Source organism: Octopus sinensis, linkage group LG2 (assembly GCF_006345805.1).
Source record: "Octopus sinensis linkage group LG2, ASM634580v1, whole genome shotgun sequence".
Taxonomy (NCBI): Eukaryota; Metazoa; Mollusca; class Cephalopoda; order Octopoda; family Octopodidae; genus Octopus; species Octopus sinensis.
In genome coordinates this window covers 207637807-207652611 of record NC_042998.1, presented here as the reverse complement: position 1 = coordinate 207652611, position 14805 = coordinate 207637807, and the positions used below count along the sequence as shown (strand labels likewise).

Genomic DNA, 14805 nt, shown 5'->3' with positions numbered 1-14805 from the left:
GCACACACACACACACACATATATATATATACATATATACGACAGGCTTCTTTCAGTTTTCGTCTACCAAATCCACTCACAAGGCATTGGTCGGCCCGGGGCTATAGCAGAAGACACTTGCCCAAGATGCCACGCAGTGGGACTGAACCCGGAACCATGTGGTTGGTTGGGTTTGACAATGAAGTTTTTCAGGAGGATGTTCAAAGCATTTTGATTACCCCACAAAAGTTTTAGGGGGTGAGCTTGTACCAACACCATACCCACTGCATCCCTTATTCCCAAGCTTGTGGTTACAACTGTTGTTTAATCCCAGGTCATCCTTGATTGAAGAGATTCATGATCAAAAGGTATTCCTAGTTTGAGGCGTAGGAGTGGCTGTGTGGTAAGTTGCTTGCTTACTAACCACATGGTTCCGGGTTCAGTCCTACTGCATGGCACTTTGGGCAAGTGTCTTCTACTATAGCCTCAGGCTGACCAAAGCCTTGTGAGTGGATTTGGTAGACGGAAACTGAAAGAAGCCCATTATATATATATATATATATATACATATATATATATATGTTTGTATATATATATGTCTGTTTGTTTTGTACACCACCTGTCTGTCTTTTTCGTAAACTCTCCCTAACGACACACCGGTCTCACGCCATTTCCGCTCCACCGGTCACTCCTTGCAACACCTATCTGTGTTCGGTTTGTCCTTACACAGAGGCCATCCGGATTCCCGTTTGCGCCGTGAACAGGAATTAATCTTCTCTCTTCGCTCTTATACACCATTTGGTTTCAACTCTCCCCCCTCCTCATCTAACCCCCTCTCCCCCCCCCTCCTCACCTACCTTCCCCCCCGACCCCTCTTCTTCAGTCCTTCATCCTTTCACCCCCTACCTTTCTCCCCTTCTCTTCTCCTCTTCTCCCTCCCTCCTCCCTCTTCCCTTCCTCTTGCTGCTCCTCACTCCCTTCTCTCTCCCTCTTTCCTCCTTCCTCCTCCCCTCCTCCTCCCCTTCCTCTCTCTCCCCCTCCTCTCCTCCCCTTCTCCTCCCCCTCCCCCCTTTCTCTCTCTCCCACACGACTTTACACATCACATCATATATGATGTGCCATACTAATACTACAACCAACTAATACATACTAATACGTACTAATACATACTAATACATACTAATACATACACCAACCCTATACATACACACGTCCAGACCTCTCATACGCACTTATACTCTCTCATACACACACACACACACATCAACCTTATACATACTAATACGTACTAATACATACTAATACATACTAATACATACACCAACCCTATACATACACACGTCCAGACCTCTCATATGCACTAATACTCTCTCATACACACACACACACACACACCCTTATGTTGGAGCTGGTCATTCAACCCTATTATCAACCCTATTATCTCCCCTTATTTCGCTCTCGCGTCTCATGTTTGATCTTTGACCTCTGGCCGAAATCAGATCGCCATGTTGATTCGTTAGTTACTGCACGCATTTTTTTCTCTCCTTCTTTTCTGTGTTTTTTTTCTCTCTGTGTATCTTTCTGTTGAAGAGCGTAGGCTCGAAACGTTAAAGACTTGTTTTATTTATATTTCCTGAGCGCCATACTAATACAATTGTTCGTTTGTTTTCCACCTGCCTTCGTCTTTTGTCTATTTTCATAAAGCTTCCCGTTATATATATGTATGTGTGTGTATATGTTTGTGTGTCTGTGTTTGTTCCCCCAACATCCCTTGACAACCGATACTGGTTTGTTTACGTCCCCGTAACTTAGCAGTTCGGTAAAAGTGACCGATAGAATAAGTACTAGGTTTACAAAGAATAAGTCCTGGGGGCGATTTGCTCGACTAAAGGCGGTGCTCCAGCATGGCCGCAGTCAAATGACTGAAACAAGTAAAAGAGTAAAAAGAGTAATATATCTGGTGAATGAATTACTGTAGACTAGGTCCGTACTGATCTTTCCTGAGGGAAGGGATCTACAAGGCTGTGCAAGGGGTCAATAAGCACCTCTGAGAATTAAAGGTGCTGAATTATTGGTGAATTGAATCTGGAAGCACGCGAGTAATTCAAGGCTAAAACTCCCTACTTTCCAGCCAAATACTGGTTTCGAATTTTGGCACAAGGCCAGCAATTTTGGGGAAGGGATAAGACAATTACATTGACCCCAGTACATGACTGGTACTTATTTTAATGACCTTGAAAGGATGAAAGAGTTGACCTCAGCAGAATTTGTACACAGAACATAAAGATTGATGAGATGCAGATAAGCATTTTTGCCCAGCTTGCGAACAATTTTGTCAGCTTGTCACCTGAAATATCAATTGAATATTAGCCTCCATGAGGCCCATCACTCAAAAGGAACTCAGCCACTTTGCCTCCATGAGGCCCATCACTCAAAAGGAACTCAGCCACTTTGCCTCCATGAGGCCCAACACTTGAAAGGAACTCAGCCACTTTGCCTCCATGAGGCCCATCACTCCAAAGGATCTCAGTCACTTTTCCTCCATGAAGTCCATCACTCTAAAGGAACTCAGCCACTTTGCCTCCATGAGGCCCATCACTCCAAAGGATCTCAGTCACTTTTCCTCCATGAAGTCCATCACTCTAAAGGATCTCAGCCACTTTGCCTCCATGAGGCCCATCACTCCAAAGGATCTCAGCCACTTTGCCTCCATGAGGCCCATCACTCCAAAGGAACACAACCACTTTGCCTCCATGAGGCCCATCACTCCAAAGGATCTCAGCCACTTTGCCTCCATGAGGCCCATCACTCCAAAGGATCTCAGCCACTTTGCCTCCATGAGGCCCATCACTCCAAAGGATCTCAGCCACTTTGCCTCCATGAGGCCCATCACTCCAAAGGAACACAGCCACTTTGCCTCCATGAGGCCCAACAATCCAAAGGATCTCAGCACTTTGCCTCCATGAGGCCCAACACTCCAAAGGAACACAGCCACTTTGCCTCCATGAGGCCCAACACTTGAAAAGAACTCAGCCACTTTGCCTTCATGAGGCCCATCACTCCAAAGGAACACAGCCACTTTGCCTCCACGAGGCCCATCACTCCAAAGGATCTCAGCCACTTTGCCTCCATGAGGCCCAATACTTGAAAGGAATAATTATTTGGAAATCAAGCAATTTTTTTTATTTAATAATACTTTTTAATTCTGTTTTAGAAATTTACATGTTGGGGCCTGATATGTTATCAAATATTCTATGAAATGGTCAGTGATACAAGAAGTTTGCCAAACCCTGCTGTAGACTGATAAACACATAATTGGAATAAAGATATGGTCATGAGAGGCTTTTGTTGATGAAGATTGACCATACATCTGTAGAGGTGTGGGCGTGTGGTAAAAAGCTGACTTCCCAACCACAAGGTTTTAGGTTCAGTCCCACTGTGTGACACATTAGGCAGGTGTCTTCTATTATAGCCTTGGGCTGACCAAAGCATTGTGAGTGGATTTGGTAATCAGAAACTAAAAAAGCTTGTCCTAAATGTGTGTTTGTGAGTTTGTGTCTGTTTGTCCCACCAGCACTTGACAACCAATGTTGGTGTGTTTACATCCCCATAACTTAGCAATTCAACAAAGAGATTGATAGAATAAGTACCAGGCTTTTAAAAAAATAATAACTACTGGGTTTTAAATCTTTTGACTAGGAATTCTTCAAGACAGTGCCCCAAATCAACATATTCTTATCAAAATGTGGTTTTAAAACTTCTTTGATTGAAAATTTCAACTGCAGGATTCAATTTGAATTCACTGCGAGATAGTACTTCTCAACATCTTATTCCCTTCTCTCTCTCCTTCCATTTCTTCTTTGTTTACTGCCTCTATTTCATTAGACTAAATCTTTCTCTTTCCTTATAACTTTTCTCTCCCTCTTCACTATAGTTTCCTTCTTTGCAACTTCCTCTCCCTCCCCCTCTTTCTCTCTCTCTCTCCCAACTGCTTCTATTTAATTGATTAGAAAATTTTTCTTTAAGTTTACTTTGAGAATATTTGTGAACATTTTTAGGCTGTATCATATCAAAATTTCATAGGAATATTTCAAGTTTCTTTCAGTTATTCATTAATGTGTATAATAGAATATATTTAATGCACTATTTGTTTCCACATTAGAGATTTTCAATTCAACATTTACAAGCAGAAAACTGCCCAGTAGCAGTATTTCTGCTAATAATAATAATAAAGACTTCAGACAAAGAACATGCCTCCTCATTGATATGACTGTCCCAATCCATATAAACGTATCTGTCAAGACCTACCAAAAACTGAGCAAATATAAAGATCTTGAAATAGAAATTAGTAAAATGTGGAACCTAAAGACTAAAACAATACCTGTTGTCATAGGTGCCCTGGGAATGATAGCAAAAGGGGCTGATTGCTACCTAACTCAGATACCAGGAAACTCAAAAATGGCAGATATTCAAAAGATAGTGCTCATGGAAACTGCTCAGATCCTACGCAAAATACTTTCTATGTAATCTCAAGTTTTAAAAAACATAATTTTTGTATGGTTTTTAAGGCATTCACTAGTACAATACTAAGTACAAAACCAAATATATGGCACCCTAGGCATAAACCAGCATGAACTTCCAGCTTGTTGTCTCTTGAGGTCTCTGGGTGAGACTTGGAGCCAACTTGTGCAAATGTAAAGCAAAAGTCAAACATAGAACAATAATAATAATAATAATAATAATAATAATAACAATAATAATAGTTTCAAATTTTGACACAAGGCCAGCAAGTTTTGGGGGAGGAGTAAATTGATTACATTGATCCCAGTACTTAACTGGTACTCATTTTATCGACTCCCCCCAAAAGGATGAAAGGCAAAGTTAACCTCAGCAAAATTTGAATTCAGAACACGAAGATAGATGAAGTGCCATTAAGCATTTTGCCTGCCATGCAAATGATCCAGCTTGCTTAGTGTAGTAATAATAATAATAATAACAATAATGATAATAATAATGATCGCCTTACTGGCACCTGTGCTGGTGGCATGTGTTAAAAACATTCGAGCGATGTCGTTGCCAGTACCGCCTGACTGAACCCCGTGCCGGTGGCACGTAAAAGCACCCACTACACTCTCGGAGTGGTTGGCGTTAGGAAGGGCATCCTGCTGTAGAAAATCTACCAGATCAAGATTGGAGCCTGGTGCAGCCATCTGGTTTGCCAGTCCTCAGTCAAATCATCCAACTATCGATCTGTCTTATTCAAGCTATTTTATACAAGCACTACCTACTTGGCCTACCCAGGCAGCACATCCCTGAGATATATATATATATATATATATATATATATATATACATATATAAGAAAAAAGAGGGATTTCACTAAGTTTGGATCACCTTGAAAACATTGTGTTAACATGTATTTTCGGAAATATTAACTTCAATGATATTTTCTCTATCTGAATGTGTTGATATGATAGAAACAATAGTCAGCAATGTAAGGTGAATTCTAATATTAAAGATCTCAGTTTCTCTATATGCATTTTTGTTATACAGGGTGTTCAAAAAATCTCTCCACAGTAAGTATTTTATTGCTAGATAAATATTTATAAAATGGTATAAAGACAACAAAAGAATATATTAGACTTTACAAGACTTTAAAAAACTTTATAAAAGGTGTTGAAAGTGTCGTCCTTCATTTTCAATAAATAAGTTGACTCTTCTACGCATGTTTTGAAACACATCTTGGAGAGAAAAAATCCACTGCGGAGAGACTTTTTGAACACCCTATATACAGTTATCGTGTTGATGACACGTAAAGAGCACCAACCAATTGTGGCTGTTTGCCAGCCTCCTCTGGCCCCTATGCCGGTGGCATGTAAAATGTACCCCCTACACTCTCTGAGTGGTTGGTGTTAGGAAGGGCATCCAGCTATAGAAATATTGTCAGATCAGACTGGAGCCTGGCGCAGCCTCCTGGCTTCCCAGACCCCAGTCGAACTGTCCAACCCATGCTAGCATAGAAAATGGACGTTAAACGACGATGATGATGATGATGATGATGATGACAAGGTGTTCAAAAAGTCTCTCCATGGTAAGTGTTTTATTGCAAAATAAATATTTATAAGATGGTATAAAGACTTATAAAAGAATATATTAAACTTTACAAGACTTTAAAAAACTTTATAAGAGGTGCTAAAAATGTCGTTCTTAATTTTCAATACAAAAGTTGACTCTTGGAGAGAAAAAATCCACTGCGGAGAGACTTTTTGAACACCCTATATACAGTTATATAGGGTGTTCAAAAAGTCTCTCTGCAGTAAGTATTTTATTGCAAAAATAAATATTTATAAGATGGTATAAGACAACAAAAGAATATATTAGACTTTACAAGACTCTAAAAAACTTGCAAGTTACTTGATGTGCCTGTCGGCACTGGTGCCATGTTAGAAAACACTCAGTACACTCGGTAAAATGGTTGGCGTTAGGAAGAGCATCCAGCCATAGAAACGATGCCAAAACTGAATACAGAGTCTGGTGATACCTTTGGCCTTGCCACCTCCTCTCAAACCATTCAACCCATTACAACATGGAAAATGGACATTCCTGCAGTTTTCAAGACATCAACTTTAAAATGCTGGTAATTGCTTCCATTTTGCCATTTTGGATGAGAATACTCGTAACACTATGAAGTTCTGTTGCAGGATAACTTGGTAATGAATGACAGATTCTGTGAGGTGTTCTTACAGGGTACTGTAATAGTGAATGATAATGGCCTTGTTATTATAGCAGGGTACTTTAATGAATATATTGAGCAACCTTATGATGGTTTCTCCAAAGAGCACGACTGCTGTGGAAATGGTAAAAGGAATGAAGAAAGCTGGAGACTTTTGCAACTCTGCAAATGACCCAACATTTTGCAACTCTAACTTCAGGAAACTGATCAATTACCTATTTCTTTACTGCCCACAAGGGGCTACACACAGAGAGGACAAACAAGGACAGACAAACGGATTAAGTCGATTACATCTACCTCAGTAGTACTTATTTAATCGACCCAGAAAGGATAAAAGGCAAAGTCAACCTCGGCAGAATTTGAACTCAGAACATAAAGACAGACGAAATAACTATTTCTTTACTACACACAAGGGGCTAAACACAGAGAGGACAGACAAATGGATTAAGTCAAATATATGTACCCCAGTGCATAACTGGTACTTATTTAATTGACTCCGAAAGGATGAAAGGGCAAAGTCGACCGCGGCAGAATTTGAACTCAGAACGTATCAGCTGATGAAATACCGTTAAGCATTTCTCCCGGCGTGCTAACAGTTCTGCCAGCTCACCGCCTTTAAACTGATCAATTACCAATAAGGTGAAAACACAAGTCTGATATATTTTATACTCGCAAAGAAATATGATAAATGGAGAGTTTTGGATGTTAAGATTTACCCTCACTCGAATATGTCCTACACAAAACAGAAAAGAGATCAGAGGGATCAGAGTTAGAGGTGCAAGAAATCTGGGAAAGGAATGTCATTATTGTTTAAACACCCACTTTTCCATGCTTGCATGGGTCAGCTGGGTCATTGAGGTAGATTTTCTATGGCTGGATGCTCTTCCTGTCACTAACCTTTACCTGTTTCCAGACGTATTTCCAAACGATATTGCAAATGAATGACACTGCTTGTATGACAGTGACACTCGTTTACAACTGCATAAGGAGTGTTCCATCGGTTGCAATGACGAGAGTTCCAGCTGATACGATCAATAGAACAGCTTGCTCGTGAAATTAACGTGCAAGTGGCTGAGTAATCCACAGACACATGTACCCTTAATGTAGTTCTTGGGGAGATTCAGCATGACACAGAGTGTGACAAGGCTGACCCTTTGAAATACAGGTACAACTCATTTTTGCCAGTTGAGCGGACTGGAGAAATGTGAAATAAAGTGTCTTGCTCACGGACACAAGGCACTGCTAGGAATCGAACTCACAACCTTGCGACAGTGAGCTGAATACCCAAACCACTAAGCCACACGCCTTCTCTCGCTTACAACTATTACATAATGAAAAGAGGAGACACACACACACACACACACACACACACACACACACACACACACACCACACACACACACACACAAACACACAAACACATCATCATCATCATTCGACCGTGGTCGAGACAGTGGAATTTACTATCATGGTCCATCATAGCATTACGGAGGTCCTGTTGCTGGATGCCTGTATCCCTGGAGATTACATCAGGGTAGGAGAGTGTGGCATCCTCTGGTATCGCGAGCAGATGGCTTCCAGAGGAGAAGAGTAGAAATTGCCTCGTTTTCAGCTCTACAACAATGTCCAGCAAACTGGACTCTCCTACCTTTCACAAGAGATGACACAGGTGGTAATTTCCCATATATTTGTGTTTGGTTGGATGACGCTTCCACAAGAAATTTTGAGCTCTCATAAGGAGGCGAGTGTAAGTTCCATCCAACCACCTCTCAAGCTTCTTTGATAACGTCCAGGTTTCTAAGCCATATAGTAGAATTGGTTCGACTGTAGCTTTGAAGATTTTAAGTTTGAAATCTCTACTTAGATTTGATGACCAGATCTTATGCATATCATTACAGGCTGACCAGGCCATACCCTTTCTAGTTAGAAAATCTTTTTCAGTTGATGATATGTATGACCCAAGATATTTGTAATCAGAAACCATATTTAAGAGTGTACAAACAGGCTTCTTCTAGTTTCCATCTATCAAGTCTACTCAGAAAGCTTTGGTTGACCTGGGGCTATAGCAGAAGACACTTGCCCAAGGTGCCATGCAGTGGGATTGAACTTGGGACCATGTGGTTGGAAAGAAAGTTCCTTAACCACACAGTTATGCCTGTCCCTCAAAATCAAAAGGGAGAAGATCCCTCAGCTAGAAATAGGCCCAGTGAAGTAGGACTAAGGTGACATGAATGTCCAGAATGAAAACCAGAAGATTCTAAGAGACAACCGACTGGCAACAACCAGAGGACAGGTACTCTTATCTTTTGTCTTTCTCTTACTTGTTTTGGTCATTAGACTGCGGCCATGCTGGGGCACTGCCTTGAAGAATTTTTAGCTGAAAGAATCAACCATAGAACCATTTTTTTTTTAAGCATGGTACTTACTATATCGGTCTCTTTTACTGAACTGCTAAGTTATGGGGATGTAACCAAACCAACACTGGTTGTCAAGCAGTGATGAGGGAATAAATGGACACACAGACACACACATAGACATATATAATATTGTGTGTGTGTGTGTGTTCATACACATGTCAGTCTTCTTTCAGTTTCTGTCTACAAAATCTATTTACAAGGTTTTGGTCAGTCCAAGACACTGACCCAAGACACTTGCCCAAGGTGCCACACAGTGGGACTGAACCCAGAACTGTGCAACTGTGCAGCTGGGAAACAAGCTTCTTACCACACAGCCATACCTGTGCCTGTTGGTGAAGAAAGCAAAGTCCCAGCCAGAGGAACGCCAAATGATAATGGAATGGTAAGTCATAAAAGCTAAGAGCCGAGCCTGGAAAGAATGGGGAGAGGGGAAAAAGGGGGCAGGGAATGAGGAAGAACACAATATCTGGCAACATGCAGGGACCCTGGACAACAGGCGTACTTAGAAAAGAGAAATGTGAAATATAAAACGTTTGCTAATGTTCTGTGATGTGAGGATCAATGTTCTGGAAGTCTTCTAGATTACCGAATTCTTCGTGTGTCAGTGTGACTGGGAGCTTTGTTGCTGACAAAATGTGTGTGTGTGTGTGAGTGTGTAATGATAGTGGTGAACTTACCTTGTCTGACATGAAGAAGGGGCTTAGAAAGGCTGCCACAGCAGGTTGATGACTGAGAAGTCTCCATGAGTTTGTTTGTGTGTGTAGAGAGAGAGAGCTAGACAGACAGACAGACAGAGACTGTCACAAATTAACTCAACAGAGTGATTAATAAATAAACGAAGCCACCGACTGCGGTACACTTGAAAGCACACGTTGAGATATGAGGTCAGGTTAAGTTAAATGGACCAGCAGCAGAAATAAGTTAGTCGAGATGCCAGGAATAGTTTCGTGGGGTAAATCATGTGTGTTAATCACTTATGTAAGAAAATTAGGGGTATTGTGATTGCTATGGAAACTAAATGAGGGTGGCAGTGAACCACGACTGTTGACAGCTGTGTAAGCCATGATGATGATGATGACGATGGTGGTGGTGGTGGTGGTGATGGTAGTGGTGGTGGCAGAGATGGTGGTGGTGGTGATGTTATAGAGATAAAAAAAATGATGATGATGATGATGACGATGATGCACTGGTGACAGTGACTTTAATATGTTACCGTGGTATATATGTATAATTGTATATATATATATGTGTGTGTGTATGTTTGTGTGTCTGTGTTTGTCCCCCCCACCCTCCATTGCTTGACAACCGATGCTGGTGTGTTTACGTCCTCATAACTTAACGGTTCGGCAAAAGAAACCAATAGAATAAGTACTAGGCTTACAAAGAATAAGTCCTGGGGTCGATTTGCGCGACTAAAGGCGGTGCTCCAGCATGGCCGCAGTCAAATGACTGAAACAAGTAAAAGAGTAAAAGAGTTACCATGATAAAAGGCAGCAAGCTGGCAGAATTGTTAGAACACTGGACCCGATGCTCTGCAGCTGTTCTCACAACTTTATGTTCTGAGTTCAAATGCCACTTAGGGCTAGCCTTGCCTTTCATCCTTTTGGGGTGGGGGATGGTTGATGAAATAAGTACCAGTCATGTATTGGGGTTGATGTAATCAACTAGACCCCTCCCCCAACATTTAAGGCCTTGCACCAAAATTCGAAACCAATGTTATTATGACAAAGATATTTGAAATTGTCAAGAAGGCCGAGGGTGTCTTGGCATCACTCAGCAAGACTTTTGTTAGCCGCTCTCCAGCCATCTATTTAAAACTGTATACAACTATGGTACGACCACACTTGGAATTTGCATCATCAGTTTGGAACACCTATCTTGCTCAGAACATTGACCTCCTGAAATCTGTCCAGAGACGTGCAACCAAACGCATACCCTCCATCAGACACCTACCATATTCTGAGCGCCTTGTTTCCCTGGGCATGGATTCACTGAAGCTCTGGCGTCTGGCGACGGACTTGGTAAACACCCACAAAGTTATCAACCACCTCACCAACAACAACACTGAACACCTTTTTGATCTCCATGTATCCAACACACGTGGACATGCCTACAAAGTCAGAAAACAACACAGCTCCCATGACTTTCGGAAACATTTTTTCACGCTCAGAGTTGCTGAAGCATGGAACAAACTGCCTGCGTCAGTTGTTGACTGCCATGACACTGCATCCTTTAAGGCCCTCATGCTTTCCAAAATCCGCCGAAACTACACCTGATTATATATACACTTTAGATGAGTTGTAGTGCACCTGAGCACTGTACACAATTATTATTATTATTATTATTATTATTATTAACTGCTTTAATTATAATTAATCAATCAAAAAATATGAGAAACAGTCACACAGAAAATATGTTTATACACCCCACCCCGCCCTGTTATATAGGGGGGTTATATACACCCAGTTCAGTCATACTCTGCCATATGTACAGAAAGGTTATATACAGTCATGTGTACCAAAAGGGTACAGCAGGGATTATATTGAGCCATGTATGCAGAAATGGTATATACACCCAATTGTGTGGTATGAGTATATACATCCATATACAGTCATGTGTACAAAAGTGTGTATACATCCAGTTATACAGTGAGGTTATACTATATATAACCACTTGTACATTGGGCTTATATATAGCCAGTTATAGAATGAGATCATATATATCCACTTGTACAGTGAGGATGTATATAGCCAGTTATACAATGAGATTATATACACCCACTTGTACAGTGAATTTATATATAGCCAGTTATACAAGGAGATTATATACACCCACTTGTACAGTGAATTTATATATAGCCAATTATACAAGGAGATTATATATATCCACTTGTACAGTGAATTTATATATAGCCAGTTATACAATGAGATTATATACACCCACTTGTACAGTGAATTTATGTATAGCCAGTTATACAATGAGATTATATATACCCACTTGTACAGTGAATTTATATATAGCCAATTATACAAAGAGATTATATACACCCACTTGTACAGTGAATTTATATATAGCCAATTATACAAGGAGATTATATATATCCACTTGTACAGTGAATTTATATATAGCCAGTTATACAATGAGATTATATACACCCACTTGTACAGTGAAATTATATACACCCATTTGTACAGTGAGATTATATATACCCACTTGTACAGTGAAATTATATATAGCCAGTTATACAATGAGATTATATACACCCACTTGTACAGTGAATTTATATATAACCAGTTATACAATGAGATTATATACACCCACTTGTACAGTGAAATTATATACACCCAGATGTACAGTGAGGTTACATAAGCTAATACACTCTCTTTCCTAAATAGCAAAGGTTGAAGTGACACTACCTTTGGAGAGTTTCCAATAATTAAGGTGTGTTTCATGTAATATTTTTCATACCTTATGAACAACACTGTGGAAGCAATTAAGGCCTCAGATATAAATATAACGTGGAGTGGGGTGGGGTGGGGGAATGATGCTGTGAAGTTTAAAATGAGGAAATGATAGAAATTGAAAGATGAAGGAAAAAACTCGGTAGTTACGTGCAGATTCTGAAACGGGTTTCTCGTCAGGTGAACGTAATTCAATCTCAATTTCTTCAGCTGTGCCTTCAGTGGCCATCATTCTAGCTGTGTAATAAACAGAAGGAATCAAATAACAGAGATTCAGCGGTGGAACACTCACTGCAAAACTGTCTTCTAACCAATTTCTAACGGCGCTGACAGTCTTGAAGTGCTTTCGTCTCACATGCACACCACTTATAAATAAACACCCAGCCATTGTAAATGAGTTTTGGCATTTGGCACTGCAGAGTACAAGCATTGTAGAATATGGTTCAACTATTGCAATGTTGCTATTTCGTACATTGCTGTTGTACTCTAGAGTTGCTATTGCATAAATGGCAACAGTACTATCAGACACAAGACAGCCACACCATCAGGGGTCAGCATATGCATAGCAATTGTACTATACTATCCACATCTTGTACATAGCTGAAGCACAATCATGTTGCTATTTTGTACATAGCAACAGTGCTATAGTGTTGCTAACATGTGCATAACTGTATCTCCAGTGTTACTAACTAGTACATAGCAACAATACTATAGTGTTCCTATCATGTACTTAACTGTAGCTCCAGTGTTGCTAACTATCACATAACAAAAATGCTATAGTGTTGCTATCATATGCTCAACTGTTGCTAACCTGTACATAGCAACAACACTATAGTGTTGCTATCATGTGCTCAGCTGCAGTCCCGGAGTTGCTAACCTGTACATAGCAACAATACCATAGTGTTGCCATCATATGCTCAACTGTTGCTAACTTGTATATAGCAACAATACTATAGTGTTGCTATCATGTACCCAGCTACGGCTCTAGTGTTGATAACTTGTACATAGCAACAATACTATGGTGTTTCTATCATGTACCCAGCTGCAGTCCTAGTGTTGCTAACTTGTACATAGCAACAACACGATAGTGTTGCTATCATGTACCCAGCTGCAGCTCCAATGTTGCTAACTTGTACATAGCAACAACACTATAGTGTTGCTATCATGTACCCCGCTGAAGCTCTAGTATTGCTAACTTGTACATAGCAACAACACTATAGTGTTGCTATCATGTACCCCGCTGAAGCTCTAGTGTTGCTAACTTGTACATAGCAACAACACTATAGTGTTGCTATCATGTACCCAGCTGCAGTCCCGGAGTTGCTAACCTGTACATAGCAACAATACCATAGTGTTGCCATCATATGCTCAACTGTTGCTAACTTGTACATAGCAACAATACTATGGTGTTTCTATCATGTACCCAGCTGCAGCTCTAGTGTTGCTAACTTGTACATAACAACAATACTATAGTGTTGCTATCATGTACCCAGCTACAGTTCTAATGTTGCTAACTTGTACATAGCAAAAACACTATAGTGTTGCTATCATGTACCCAGCCGCAGCTCTAGTATTGCTAACTTGTACATAGCAACAACACTATAGGGTGGCTATCATGTACCTAGCCGCAGCTCTAGTGTTGCTAACTTGTACATAGCAACAACACTATAGTGTTGCTATCATGTACCCAGCTGCAGCTCCAGTGTTGCTAACTTGTACATAGCAAGAATACTATAGTGTTGCTATCATGTACCCAGCTACAGTTCTAATGTTGCTAACTTGTACATAGCAACAACACTATAGTGTGGCTATCATGTACTCAGCCACAGCTCTAGTATTGCTAACTTGTACATAGCAACAATACTATAGTGTTGCTATCATGTACCCAGCTGCAGCCCTAGTGTTGCTAACTTGTACATAGCAACAACACTATTGTGTTGCTATTGTGTACTTAGCTGCAGCACTATAATGTTGCTATGTGATACAAGACTATAGTGTTGCTATCTTATATACAGCTGCATCGTTCGTGTTGCTATGTAGTGCAACAGCTAAACAAAGCCCCTGACCATCATCATTTGCAAGAGCAATGCAAAGAAGGGCCTGCAAGTTCTCTCACACCCTCACATATTGCAGAAAAGTTCTTCAGGCCATTTGCCAAGTGGGTCTCTACCTATGATTTGACAGCCGTTTCAGCAACACATACAATAATAACAAA

At 40.5% G+C, this 14805-nt stretch overlaps 1 protein-coding gene across 5 annotated transcripts in view; it reads right to left on the bottom strand.

Annotated features, from left to right (window-relative positions):
* Positions 1 to 14805, bottom strand: part of LOC115228206 — a 59475-nt gene that overhangs the window by 26049 nt on the left and 18621 nt on the right. Inside the window, exons 2-3 of one of the 5 annotated variants that reach the window (XM_036500725.1) lie at positions 12741 to 12827; positions 941 to 945 (exon numbers count right to left, since the gene is read on the bottom strand). The exons of 1 other annotated variant lie outside the window; for it this stretch is intronic. In XM_036500725.1, coding sequence (XP_036356618.1) covers positions 941 to 945; positions 12741 to 12822 — 87 coding nt within the window. In that variant the 5' untranslated portion in view covers positions 12823 to 12827. Of the gene's footprint in view, positions 1 to 940; positions 946 to 9806; positions 9954 to 12740; positions 12828 to 14805 lie in introns of those variants that run through there. 3 more of the 5 variants (XM_029798847.2, XM_029798866.2, XM_036500726.1) reach the window with 3 other exon arrangements.